Consider the following 14,007-nt stretch of genomic DNA (forward strand, 5'->3'; position numbering starts at 1 on the left):
TATCTCAGTGTAGCCAAAATCAGTATAAATGCTAATTCCAATGAGAACTTCATGAATATTAGCATACTTCCATTTTGCCCATTATTTGCATGTCGATTGCCATTAGATCATGACATCTTTCTAAAATTTTAGTAGATTTCCTTTTAGAGGTACATTATTTGACTTAGTTGATTTTAAGCTTCTCATTAGAATATTTTATGTAACAGTATTTTTTCATATTTCAGAATGAAGATTTATTAAATGAAATAAAACAACTTAAAGAAGAAATAAAGAAAAAAGATGAAAAAATCCAACTATTAGAGCATCGGCTTGTAAGTATTCTAACACAGACTGTAAGACAGGCTCTTCACGGGATCTGTGTTTGCTTTTATAAGATAGGGCTAGAGTGCAGCTTGGTTTTGTTTTGGCTTTCAGAGTTCTATGTAGCATTGTGTTTGGAATACATGTGTCCAATTAAAGTATATGATGGAACTTTGACATAAAATGAGTACCTGGGCAGTTTTCTGTCTGTAAGCAGAGTGACACTGGTGCTTGGCCTTGAGCATGGGCTATATTGGAAGGGATTCTAGGGAAATACTTCAACTCTGTGAATGATGGTGAGTGAGTCCTCAGAGTTAGCCTTGATTGAATCTTCATAATTTTATAATTGTGATTTCAAATGCTCATGAGAAAACCATTTGTATATTACCTTGAATTCAATTATAGGATAGTTTGTAATAATTAAAATTCCAGCTACAATGAACATACTGCATAAAATCACAAGAATTAAAAGAGAAGATTCACTCAGGATCAAACAAAAACATAACAGCAAATTCAGCTTTATAAAATACTGCTTTCATTCAGAATATCAAGGATGTAGCATAGTGAACTCTGTGCCACTAATGGTTGATGAATAGGAGCAGACAGATGGGATATGGTTAAAGGGTCAAAGATAGGTGTAGAGAATTTATTTTTCAGTTGATGATATTCTAGTATGGTAAAGATTATCAAAGAGGCTGTGTAGCCCTGCACTAAGGAACAAACACAGCATGCAGACTGTTTGTATTTAATACCCAGTAGAGTTCCATCAGAGATCCTTTAGGAAACTGTCTGTAGTGCTTGTTGCTGGAACACTTTCTTTGAAAAGGTATGAACAAACACCTGCTCATCCTTATAGGGCACCATCAAGTGCCTGAAGTACAGTTCCACCAAAGTCCATCTTGGGGAAGCAATGAGTCTGCTGAGTTTACTTTCAGAGCATGGGTGAGGAGTTGCTTGAAGGAGCACAGGTGAACCCAAAGCACTCAGACCACTGGGACTTCTCATACCATAGCTGCATACATGGAGTTAATGCTCCACAGAATATAAACTCTAGTACTCCCCAAGATAACAGGACCACATTCACTAGGGCAGGAGTATTCATAGCTAGCCGGAGGGTGCAGAAAAGAGTGACTAGATTCTCAGGTGAAGTATTAGAACCTTCCACCCTGTCTTTTGAAGGAATACGAATCTTAACATTCTCTTGCAAATAGTTACATCTGATGAAGACCATGGCTATTAAGGGCAGAGGACGGTACTTTACAGCAGGGTCAAACAAAATAAATCAGAAAAGGGATATAACTTTTCCGTAGCATTCTTTTATGCCTTTGATTGCTGCATATATCCTCCAACTAAGTGATGTACATTTTATATACATAAAATTACATATAGTGAGGTGGTTAGACAGTTTAAAAGGTTGTCAAGAGAAATATCATAGTTCACTGGCTTTACCTCAAATCCAGTACCTAAAAAAGGCAGGCAACTGAATAGACCTTGAAGTTTGGTGTAGGCATGTCTTCCATGAAAGTAGCCAGAGCTGCATTGCACTATGTGCTTGGTGATTTGACTTGTTCTTAACATAGTGTCTAACTGTCTGTGTGTATGTGCAGAAGAAAACCATTTTGAACATTTGTGGTTTTGTCCAGGCAACCCGGTGTAACTGCCACCAGAAATCTAAAGACGAAAAGTGTACATATGCTGATAAATACACCCAGACACCCTGGAGAAGAATCCCTGTAAGTGCGCCTGTTCTTGACTTCTGTCACTGTCTTGTTGTGTTGCTTTGATTTTTTAATCTAACCACTAATAATTTTGGATCTGCCATAGCTATTTTTGTCTTTAGATGAGCTGCTCTTCCCTTGTCTCCTAGGTGTTAATGTGCTTTCCAAAGCATCTCTTGTGTGCTCTCTACAAGTGAATGTGCTTTTAGTAGCTTTTCCATTGTGCATATTGTGGCCCATCTTATTTAAGTGTCTACTCTTTTCTCATTGCATGTTTTTGTAGGAGTAGTAATACCGTGGTCCCACTTGTACAGTATATCCCACTTTGAAGGTGTATGATGTAGTATATTCCCTTTTGTGTTGAAGCTTTTCCAAATAGGTTTTATTATTATAATTACAAACTGTTGATGGAATTAGGAAACATCAATCTGTGAAAACAAAGTTAGGATATGACTTATTTGAAACAATAGGATATATCTGCCTAAATATTATTTTTTTGTTTTTGAAAGTGTTATGTATCAACATAGATTTAGTGCTAAAAGTACCATATTAATCACTCTGAGTACCTGGAAGTCACTTTAGGGTGTCAGTCATTATCTATTATATGGGGTAGGCAATAGACTTTTATTAATAAGAGGATGCTGGTATACTTGGAGACACCTTTTGTGTTTTATATTGCAGCAGAATCCCACGAATACAAATTAATAGAAAAATATATAGGTTAATATAGTCAATCCAACTTAGAAAAGTTAACTGTAAGCTTTAAATTTTATAAAATTATTACTGAGTTTCTTTCCATATAATGTGTAATTGTTTTCTCTGTATGTGGGATGATGTGATAATAGAAATTACTTGAAGATCTTCTTTCACTGTGGTTCTTAAAGGAAAAGGGAGGAAAGAGAGAAGGAAATACACAGATAAATGCATGCTCCTTGGTTCCTAAACAGCTGAAGGAACTACTGACTCATTGGTACAGATCAGTGCAAATTCTGAGGAGGTTGGAGGATATGAGAAGTCTAGACAAATCAAGAGTGTCATGAAGGTTGGTAAAGGTAGGACTTAAATCCCAGAAGGCAATGGCATCCTTAGACAAAGATAACCTAATTCTATTTGATGTTAAAGGGTGTGGAAATGCTTGGAGAAAAGTCCAAGATAAATTATGGTGCCTGGTACCTCTCCATGGGTATTTGACCTTTCCATGGTCTCCAATCTTCCCACGGAGTATAGTTTTAAACATCATTTATTAGCTTTTCTATTAGGTGTAAGAAGTTCCACTTTGTATCTTTGTACAAGACTTTAGACTTCATAATCACCTGGCTCCCCCAGCCTCACTGTTCTGGAAGCAGTGTATTAATGTACCTTCTACTCTACATAAAAATTACTGGTGCAGAACCACCACAGTGCATGACTGAGTTAACTTTTACAGTGATCTTGGGAGAAGTAAAGGTCACTTTTAAAAACTTAGACTTCAGCTTTCTCCTTTATTATTTTTAATAGGCATCCTTTTTTGTAGATAGTAATAAAGATCAAGGGATATTAAATGGCCTCTAAGTTTCTACAGTAAAGAAATGGCTGAGACAGTGCAGTAACTTAGGACTCCTGACTGCCAGTCATTGGTTCCTCATCCCAAAAGCACACCGAAGAATCTTTGGGATGAGAGGTTTTGAAAATTGTAATGGGAGGAGTGGAATGTCTCACTGCAGAACAGCTAGAGGAGACAGAGGTGGGCGAGGGCTTGGCAGTAGTGAGTTCACAGGGAGGGTAGAGCACAGGTGCGTCCTAAGGAAAACAGCGGAGGTAATGTGAAAGCTCATGGAAGTACAGAGTCAGGAAGTCTAGTCTATGAATTGCTGTAGATTCATGGAGGTTCATTCAGTGAATAAATACATGCTTGTTTATTTACTTCAATAATATTACGTATCAAGTTAGTAATGAATTTGCTCTGTGATCTGTGCTCATTGGATTTCACTGGAATGCATTGTGTTAGAAACAGTCACTGTAATAATAGTGCTTTTCTTTTCACTCAAAAATTATACTTTGTCCCAGATGTTCCTTTTAAAGGACGAGTCTATCATATTTAGATAGGGTGTAGGTGATACAAATGTGGGGGTGCAGCATCATTCTTGTTTGGTAATCTTTAGTATTTTTAGACAGAAATTTTAGAAATGAAAAGGCCAATTAAAAAAATTTAAGTAAAATTTTTAAAAAATTTAAAGCCCTTGAGAAGTTTACAGATTATAACCAGTGTCTTTTCACATTTTCTCCTAACACCTTGGTACATTTCAGTGTTTTTGACATTGCTACAGTCACTTGATTATAGCATCTACGTGGGCTTTCTCTGTGAATTCCATTTGAACGTTATCTAAACATGAAGGAGGAAATCTGATTGCAGTGAAAGATGGCAAAGGACAATGACTGAGAGATTTACTGAGTAGGTTTGCTTGAAGCCATTTAGGAGGAGGAAAGAAATGGGAAAGGAAATAGGTGGACACTTGAGTTCATAGCAGAATGGTGGAACAGCAAACATTCTGAAGCTGACATGAATTTCCTGTGGATATTTGTCCGAGTGGAGGTGAGCATCTCCTAGTGGCTATAAGTAAGATACCTGAAGTAGAGAACCCACAAGAAATGATAAGCAAAGCAGTAGAGTAGAGAAAAGAGAAACACAAGATAGATACCTGTGACTTATTCCTCTGTGCTAAGCTCTGTTCACTAAGGGTGGAAAAAGACACAACACCAACCCACCAGATGCTTACTTCCTATGACCTAACAGTATGCTAGATGCTAATAATCTCATTTCCCCACACAAGGAAGCTAAAATTTAGAAGCAACTTGTTCAAATACTTGCATGACTCAGGGATGCTGTGGGAGGCTGGTGCTCTGAGAAACCAAAGTTCATTTTATTTTGTTTTTGTTTTTGTTTGAGACATGATTTCACTATTTAGCCATGACTGCCTGATGTAGAGCAGGGTGGCCCTGAACTCAGCAGAGTTTCACATACCTCTTGTTTCCTAAATTTGGATATTACAAACTTGCACTGCCAAGCCCGACTGAAGTTTCATTTATATATAGTCCAGTTGATCCCAGTTCTTGGAGGCTGACCAAAAAGGATGGCTACAGTTACAAAGCCAGGCTGTGCCTTATAGCAGAGCTTCTCGCTCTTTTTAAAGTAGTCTTTACAGCATTATTTAATATTGAATACTACTACTAATAAAAGAAAAGACACCATGAATTTGAGAGGGACTGAGAACATTAAGCAAAGTTAGGAGGAGGAGGGATTATATTTAATTTTAAAAATTACAGAAATAATTTGGATGAGAAAAAATGTAGGACAAGGACTAAATTCTATTACTCTGTGTACCTCTAATATTGTCTTAAAAGCATTTAATCTTAACATATAAAGGTAGAAAGTTACTTTGCACATTAAATTCCAAATTGTCAGGACATATTGTTTTTTACCAGCCAGTATTTACTTGAACAACTTAATTTGAATAATTAAAAAATAACCCTCAGTTCCCATCAGACAGCAGAGAAGGTCTGAAGGATCCTGTCCCATAATCAGCTGGCCTGGATAACTATCAAAACAAGTGTAGGAAGATTCAGACTATTATGTTACATGAATAAGCTTGTACATGTTAAAACTGCTCACACTTAGGCCTGATTCTACTTCTCTCTCCTGGTTTAATAACTGACTCTGCAATGAGAGAGAGGATCATGGGAAGGTGATCTGCAATATGTTTCAGATTATGCTGTTGGAGTCATTTCTAACATTAAATGATGCTTAGTTCATATCATTGCATGTAATAGAGACACATGTAACGTATCAGCCCAACAAGTGGAATATGGTGCACTCATATGTAAGCAGTCACTTCTCTAAGAATTAGGTGCTTGTGCTGTAGACTTACTGAGTCACATTTTCCCATTTTATTTTTGTAAAATCAGAAAACCACAACAGATGCATCAAAAAAAGCATATTAAATGTGTGTTTATAATTCTGTAATTTTACTAGGAAGAAACCAGTTTCCTTTTTCTTGGCCTGGGAGATAGTGTATCAGAGTAACTGAAACAATAGTGTATCTTGCAGATTTATCTTTTGAGTAAACTGATGTGTAGCCTGGGCAGCAGCATTGGTTAACATTTCTGCAGAACTGTCCTAACTTTAGACTCAGATTTGCCACTTTCTTCCCCACTAGGAATTACCAAACTCTAACTCAAGTATTTATTACGTGTATTTGGAGATAAGTACTCAAAGGGAATTAAAGTATTTATTTCTTTGCCAAGGGGTCTTATTTATTTATTGTATTTATATTTGTCATTCAAAAAGATTTGGGTGTATGAGAATACACACACATAAGTATTTGAACAAGTAACATTTGTGAGGTGTCCCACAATTGCCTTTGCATTGTGTAATGTTAATCATTTTCAGGCATTGAGTTTTGAATATAGCATGTGTCAGGTAGCTTTATAAATACTAGCAGAGGCCACCTCTGCCACTGAGATATCACATTCTAGCAGGCAGAAGTCTGCGTATAAGAATTTATTGTTCATGTCTTTTGTTGTTTCTTTAAAACAACCATGTTTTACATTTTCTAGTGTAATTGTTTTTCAAGGCCAATTACAAATTATACATGGTTGTTATAGCCATCTACTGATCTTTTTTTTTTTTTTTTTTTGGTTTTTCGAGACAGGGTTTCTCTGTATTGTTTTCGAGGCTGTCGGTCCAGCCTGGCCTCAAACTCACAGAGATCCGCCTGCCTCTGCCTCCCGAGTGCTGGGATTAAAGGCGTGCGCCCGGCTCCTACTGATCTTTTTATACATGTCTGTCATTCAATTCTGATTTATTCCAGACCTATGGAAGGCATTTTTGAAGCTGAATGTATTGGAAGAAGCAGTGTTATCTCTGATGAATTAGAAAACAAATGATAATCATAACCAAGTTTTGCTAGTACTAGAACCATTTAATTTGTGTTTTGTAGTTTCATCTGTGGATACCTTTTAATTTGGCTACAGCGGAGAGTTGAGTCAAAATATGTTTTTGATTCTGTGGTGTTCAACATCTGACATACAGATGCCTTCCAATTTTGATAAAAGATGATTAAGTTAAATTAAGGAGCTTTTGTTATCCATACTAAAAGCTTGCGTCACCTATGGCTTGTCACATTTTGTAAGAACGTATTGTCACAATATCCTAATTATTTCTAACCCTAACTTAATTTTTTGTGTTCTAATCTTTTGAAAATCTATGACTTGAAAAGAAATAAATGTTTTTATTTGATAATGTTTGATTTCTTGATTCATAAATTAATTGTTGTTATATGTCAGTACATGTTATTTATCCTCCTTTTCACAGTTCTTTTTCTTCAAAATCATAAATAATCTGACACTTTAAAAGATATATGATGATGTATTTACTGCTTACCAGAAAAGCTTACTTGTGGTTAATTACAAAGAGTAGAGTGATATTTTCTGTAAAAATTTTGACAACTAGATTTTGAATTTGGATGTGTTAGTAATATGAGCTGCCTGTATGTTAAAAATGAAATTTACTTCTAATTAACACTGTTGCTGTGTTATTTTAAGCGAAAACAAATGTGACTTTGGTTTCTCTGGTTCCCTTCTTTATTATGCCTCCCTACCCCATCTCTTTCTGCACAGGGTGGGTATTCTGCTCCCTCCTTCTCTCCTTGGCAGGGCTCCTTCCAGGGGATGCCACGGACTGTTCCACCGCATCGCAGACAGAGTGAGTCTGTGTCTCTCACTCCCATCCTGCTCTGGCTTCCCCTTCATGGTATTTCCTTCTGCATGACCTGTCCCTCCCCAGTACCTCTTTTCCTTCCTGAGCTATCTGCAGGCACCTGCTATGGAGCACTCCCTGTGGTCTGCTCTCTTAACCCTTCCTTGACGCATGCAAACAAACCTCCACTCTAGCCTGAAAGCTGTCAGAGGTTAATTCCACCTTAACGCTGTTGAAATCTTCTGCTGGTGACCCTAGACCTACTGACATGCATCTGTCTTTAAATAGATCTTATCAAGATCATGAAATATGTGAATAAAATTACTGTTTGCCAAGTTATTTTTAAAAAATGTACATTATCCACAGATTTGATAGACAGATGCATACTGTTTAGGGATCAGGCTTACTAGACCATTGCACATTTCTTTACATTATTTCCTAAGCAAAGGCTTTGATTATACTTAACTGCCATCTAAAAACTTTACAAAAAAACTTTTCAAGACCTCTTTTTAAATCACTAATAATGTCTTTATAATTTGTTAGCTGCTTCGCAGCACAGAAGCAATGACTTGGAATATGTATGCATGTTTACTAACACTTAATGATTCAGTTATCACTTGACCATCTACGTGTGTTGACTGCTTTAGATTATATGTAACTATACCTGGTAAGTTGGCTGCATTTTATCTTTTTTGAAAAGTCACCCCTTCCAAAAAAAGCTAATATTAATGAAAATAGTCAGAGTTAGTTCTACACCTTCTTCATGGGCTTATTCTCGTTGTGATTCTTACCATTTTTTTTTACTAATTTTCTTATGTGAGTCTAAAGGGGATTCTTACTTAAGTGTATATTTTTAAATTATGACCTGATTTATCAAAATTGTAAATAATTAACATGAATTGCACATAAGACCTGGTTTGGTTGGTGCCTCTCTTTTCTTTCTGTAATTTCTGTTCTGATGAAAAATAAGAGTTTGTAGGGTCTGTGGACTGTAACAGGGTATTGTGAAGTTGGTTCTTTTATGTAGAGGCAGAAGAGTAATACGGTAGTGAGGTAATAGGAAAACCATTAACAAATGCTGGATTTCCAGGTTTGCAGTCAGTAGCCAGTACAGCTTGACAGATTTATTGCAGGTCAGCCTGCCTGCCTCTGTTCTCACTGAAGGCCCTCCTCTCTCTACACACCATTTGTTCCCGTTATGTCTCTGCTAGCTGCAATACGTAATTGAAGTAAGGTTAATTGGCCTGCATCGCAACTGGAGCTTTTTAAAAGTAATTTTTAAGTATGTATCTGGAAGCATGCCTCTCACTAATTTCTTAAGTGGAATAGCTGTAGAGTTTTCTCACCTTTCCTCTGGCCATTGACCTTCTGTTGGCACTTGCTTCTCCCTTTCCCTCTTGGGTTTGGTGCTGTTAGGTTCTGATTGTGTGCTACACTATTGTGATCAAGACTGACCTCTGATTTTTCTAGGTCAGACCTCTTTCTGCATCTCCAGATTAGGAAAAAAGTAAGGATTACTTGTATGCTTTAGCTCTGCTAGCCACTAAGGGATGGGTGGGCATGTCTCTCTCTAGAGATGCCCATAGCAGTCTTGTTGAGCCTTAGCCACTAAGGGATGGGTGGGCATGTCTCTCTCTAGAGATGCTCATAGCAGTCTTGTTGAGCCTTAGCCACTAAGGGATGGGTGGGCATGTCTCTCTCTAGAGATGCTCATAGCAGTCTTGTTGAGCCTTAGCTGCGGGATCATTCCATGCCCTTTAGCAACTCTGACTGAGCTTGAGAGTTTCTTTTGGAAGGGAAAAGTGTTTTAAGTGAGGCTATCCCTGTGGATAGGTGATGCAATGTGCCAACAAAGCTTATTTTTCTGTCCCCTGCCCCCATTTTGTGTGATGAAGTAAGGCCATGAAATGATAAGAATGAATCTAGTGATTTTATAGAGTATAAGAATAGATTTTTTTGTACATTCAACAGGATACTGTCTTTTTCTACATTTAACTAGTGTATGCTTCCCAGCACTCAGTTTTTTTTATAGAAGTTGATTGATTATTAATGATAGAAGGGAGTTAAGGAGTTTCTCTTTCATTATAATATTTCAATTGAAAAGTCTAGCATGGGGCTGGAGAGATAACTCAGCAGTTAACCAACTGCTCTTCCAGAGGACCCGGGTTCAATTCCCAGCACTCACATGGTAGCTAACAATTGTCTACAAATCCAATATCTGACACCCTCATAAAGACATATGTACAGGCAAAACACAAATGTATATCAAATAAAATAAATGAAAAACTGAGCATTGACTAGAGTGCACTGTGTTTATCATCAAGGTCAAGAGTTGAGACTGAGTCTTTAGTATTGGCCGTCTGGTTTGCATTTTAAGATATGAGTCGATAGTCCAGTGTGAAAAGGTAGCCTGTTCTAAACATACAGAGTGTGAAATCGCCAATATGTATTAGGACTATGTAACTCAGGCCATTTCACTAAGCTACACGGGTCAGAAATCTTGCTGAATTTAAGAATAACTTTAGGAAATGGAGATAAATACAGAAATTCCTGACTTTTTACATGACTCTCTCTGGAAATGTTCACTTGTAGTCTAGTGAAAATTTTATTATAAAAAATGAATACTGAAACTTTGCTGTTTTTCTTGTCATTTCAAATAAAAATTGTATAGGCTAGCAGAAAATAGTTTCTGTTTAGGTCTATGGAGACCTTTGCTGCTGTCAGTGGAGTCTTGGGTTCACTGGCATTGGTTACTCCTACTCTAACGTCCACTTGGATTGAGAATGATGAGTAAACTGATGCAGAGAAGGAAGAATTAAGAATTGCTCTTGCAAATAGAAAGTCTTAATGACAAGTCCAGATAGCTTCTCCTGCCACACTGGGTGCATCAAATCGTATTTAAGAACAGTGACTACTTGTTGCTATACCTAACATCCCTTTCCTTTTCCAAGTTTTCTCTTGGTTACGTTACTTGAAAGAACTTAAGAATTCTCTGTAAGAATTGTCTTCTTGTCAAACAACTAGATCGGTAGGAGAGGAATCAAACCATATGAAGTACATCTCATCTCCATCTGTCCTAACCATCCAGCAATCTCTGGATGTGTTGCTTGATGTCTAAAATTAATTCTAAAGATAATTGTTTTTACCAGAATTTCATTGAATTCACAGAATTTATAGTTTTTGGTTTTTTCTTTTATTTTGTAACTTTCAGGTGACACTTAGATAATTTTGACAAGTGATAATACATTTATTTACTTTGTAACTTTCAGGTGACACTTAAATAATTTTGACAAGTGATAATACATTTATTTTGCATCCCAGTTCAGTGTGTATTTATTGGATGCAAATATGTATTTGTAATCCAATACATGTATAGCTGTATGTAAAATTCAGACAGAGTACTCTTGATAGTACTTTTCTTAGTAAATAATATACTCATTTTCTTCTCTAGTGATGTATTTTTTTCTAAAAATGTTAGCAACTTGCAATAAGAGAATCACTGAATCGTGTCTTCCATATAAGGCTGAGTGAATATAGGCTTAATATGCCAACTTTAAATATGGACACTAAGGATCTTAGACAGGATCTGGGGACATGATTGAGCAGTTAAAACGCTTACACACGAGGACCTGAGTTCTGATCCCGAGGAACCCTTGTAAATATTGTTGGATGTGGTTGTCCACCTGTAATTTCAGCTCAGAAAGAGTAGACAAGGCTCCTCAGAGCAAATTGCCTAGCAGGCTAGCAATATAAACGAGCCTGGGATATGATTGAGAGACTCTGCCTCAGTGAATCAGGTGGAAGAATGACCAAGCATGATTCCTGGTGTCAACCTTGAGCATCCATACACACATGCAAAAACATGCATACACAAACATGTACTCACCAATGCACACATGAAAAATAGGAAGAACAAAAGAGACCTTAGGCAACTTTTTATGAAGTTGTATATGTTATCCTGGAAAACACTTTAAAGTTTTTTGTTGTTGAAGGTGATGACCCTTGAGCAAGAGCCACTCCTGGTTCAGCGGACACTGATCGTTGTCTTCGCCTGCCCCACTTGCTGCTCACCTGCTTATTGTCACCAGCTTGCTCAGCTTGAGTTCTCATTGGTGTTTTTGGCTCTGGAATTACTGTCTCAGAGTCCATACCCTTAATCTAGTAATTAAATGTTGTGCTTTGGAAATTGTCTAAAAATGTTTGGCAAATTTTATATATAGTTTAGAAAATATAGCCATATATTTAAGAGAAGGGTAAAGATAGCATTGAATATGTAAACACCTTTTTGAATTATTACTCAATCTCCACAATAACTCAGTGAGAGCTATTAATTGTAATCTTATAGTCAAAGATGTAAGTCAGTAAATCAGAGTGATGTAGTATTTTGCTCAGGTAAGTAAAACACATAAGAATTGCATTTAATTCTAAGACCAGAGCCTACATCTTACAATTTATTGTAGATGACCTTTTCTCTAAAATTTAAATTTTCTTTTGATATACAATATAGTGACTCATTATAGAAGAACTAAAATGATTTTTATGTGTTTCCTTCTAGTCTTATAAAATAAGAATCTTTTATAGTTCTAGGTATTTTTAAATCATGTAAATACTTTTCACACAGTTGCTGTAACTTGAAATCACCTTTTTTTTTTTTGGTGGATGACAGCATATTATCACTTAGGTATAGTTCTGATTGAATCTTTTTTTCCTAGTCCGCATAAATTACTGCAGAGGAGTTTATCATTGTGTAGAATTCAATGCCAGTGTTTCCTCAGGCAAAACTTGCAAAGAACCTCATTTCCTAAAGCCTGCCTGTTCACTAGGAGCAGTTACTATGCCAGACATGCTGACAGGTTTGATTTAATGGTCCAGTCTGATTAATTCCAACATGTGACTTCAGTCAATTCTCTATGCATTGTTGCTTCAGCTGTTGTGTTCTTATGAGAAATTAGCTTTTGGAGTGACTTTTCATAAAAATATAATATTTGATTGAAATGGAAACTAAGATAATTTGTAGAAACTGAATTAAGTCAATTACATATTAAACCATTTTTCTGTAATATCATATATATTTTGCAGTCAATTTCAGATGGTATCTAGCATAGTTATTGATTGGTTGATTAGAAATGTGCACTTAACTCATGGTCTAGTAGGACTTCCCAGAGACCTAGACACGTGCTACTTTCTGTCAGCACCTGCAGTTGTGGCAGGCACAGCAATTAGTGTTTTCTGCCTGAAGTTTTTGTGCCGCCTGCTGTGCAGATAGTGGCAGTGTTTCCTTAGCCAGCCATTGCTGCTGAGCATTGCATTTGCACAGCCTACCCTATTGGTTACATCAGTGGAATTTTATTACTGTGAAGCAATTTAGAACTTTTCTCCCAAAGTTCTCTGTCTGTATCTGCTAGGTAGTGACAGACTCCACTTCTTTTTTTTTTTTTTAAAGATTTATTTATTTATTATGAATACAACATCCTGCCTCCATGTATGTCTACACGTCAGAAGAGGGCACCAGATCTCATTATGGATGGTTGTGAGCCACCATGTGGTTGCTGGGAATTGAACTCAGGACCTCTGGAAGAGCAGTCAGTGCTCTTAACCTCTGAGCCATCTCTCCAGCCCCGACAGACTCCACTTCTAAGAGATGGTGGCATAGATTCAGCCATGTGTCAGTGACTGCCTCAATAATAAATACATCAGTCACTCCTACTCATGTTGATAATTTAAAACAGTCAATTAATTGGCTGTAAGCTCAGAGGGTCAGTGGATTCCATATTTCTTTAGTTTTTAAGTAACATATACTACTCATATGTCCTCAAGTTTTCTGAGATCTGGAGGTTCCATTCTGGAATCTAGAAGACAAATGAGTACTCTTGGTTTCCAAATATCACTGAGGACCATGATTGGCTTCATTTGAAGCTAGTTACAAAGGGGCTTACTTAAATAATTTATCTTCACAGTGATGTGTGGAACCTCATGTATCATTTAGAATGTAATTTCTAAGTTAGGTCTAATTATATCTTTAAGAGTTCTGTAATAGCCGGGCATTGGTGGCACACATCTTTAATCCTAGCACTCGGGAGGCAGAGGCAGGCAGATCTCTTGAGTTCGAGGTCAGCCTGGTCTACAGAGCGAGTTCCAGGACAGCCTCCAAAATAATACAGAGAAAACTCTGTCTTGAAAAAAAAAAACCACAAAACAAAACAAAACAAAACAAAAAAGGTCTGTAATGCCTTTGCAGCAATAAAAACAAGCTAG

At 36.9% G+C, this 14,007-nt stretch overlaps 1 protein-coding gene across 11 annotated transcripts in view; it reads left to right on the forward strand.

Annotated features, from left to right (window-relative positions):
- Positions 1–14,007, forward strand: part of Ccser2 (coiled-coil serine rich protein 2) — a 110,248-nt gene that overhangs the window by 83,219 nt on the left and 13,022 nt on the right. For 3 of the 11 annotated variants that reach the window (XM_005077616.4, XM_040747680.1, XM_013118820.3), the window contains 2 exons: positions 225–311; positions 1,944–2,033. The exons of 1 other annotated variant lie outside the window; for it this stretch is intronic. In XM_005077616.4, coding sequence (XP_005077673.1) covers positions 225–311; positions 1,944–2,033 — 177 coding nt within the window. Of the gene's footprint in view, positions 1–224; positions 312–1,943; positions 2,034–4,304; positions 4,591–7,673; positions 7,807–9,222; positions 9,260–14,007 lie in introns of all 11 variants that reach the window. 7 more of the 11 variants (XM_013118817.3, XM_040747678.1, XM_005077617.4 and 4 more) reach the window with 5 other exon arrangements.

This window comes from Mesocricetus auratus, unplaced genomic scaffold (assembly GCF_017639785.1).
Source record: "Mesocricetus auratus isolate SY011 unplaced genomic scaffold, BCM_Maur_2.0 Super-Scaffold_100006, whole genome shotgun sequence".
In the NCBI taxonomy this organism is placed as follows: Eukaryota; Metazoa; Chordata; class Mammalia; order Rodentia; family Cricetidae; genus Mesocricetus; species Mesocricetus auratus.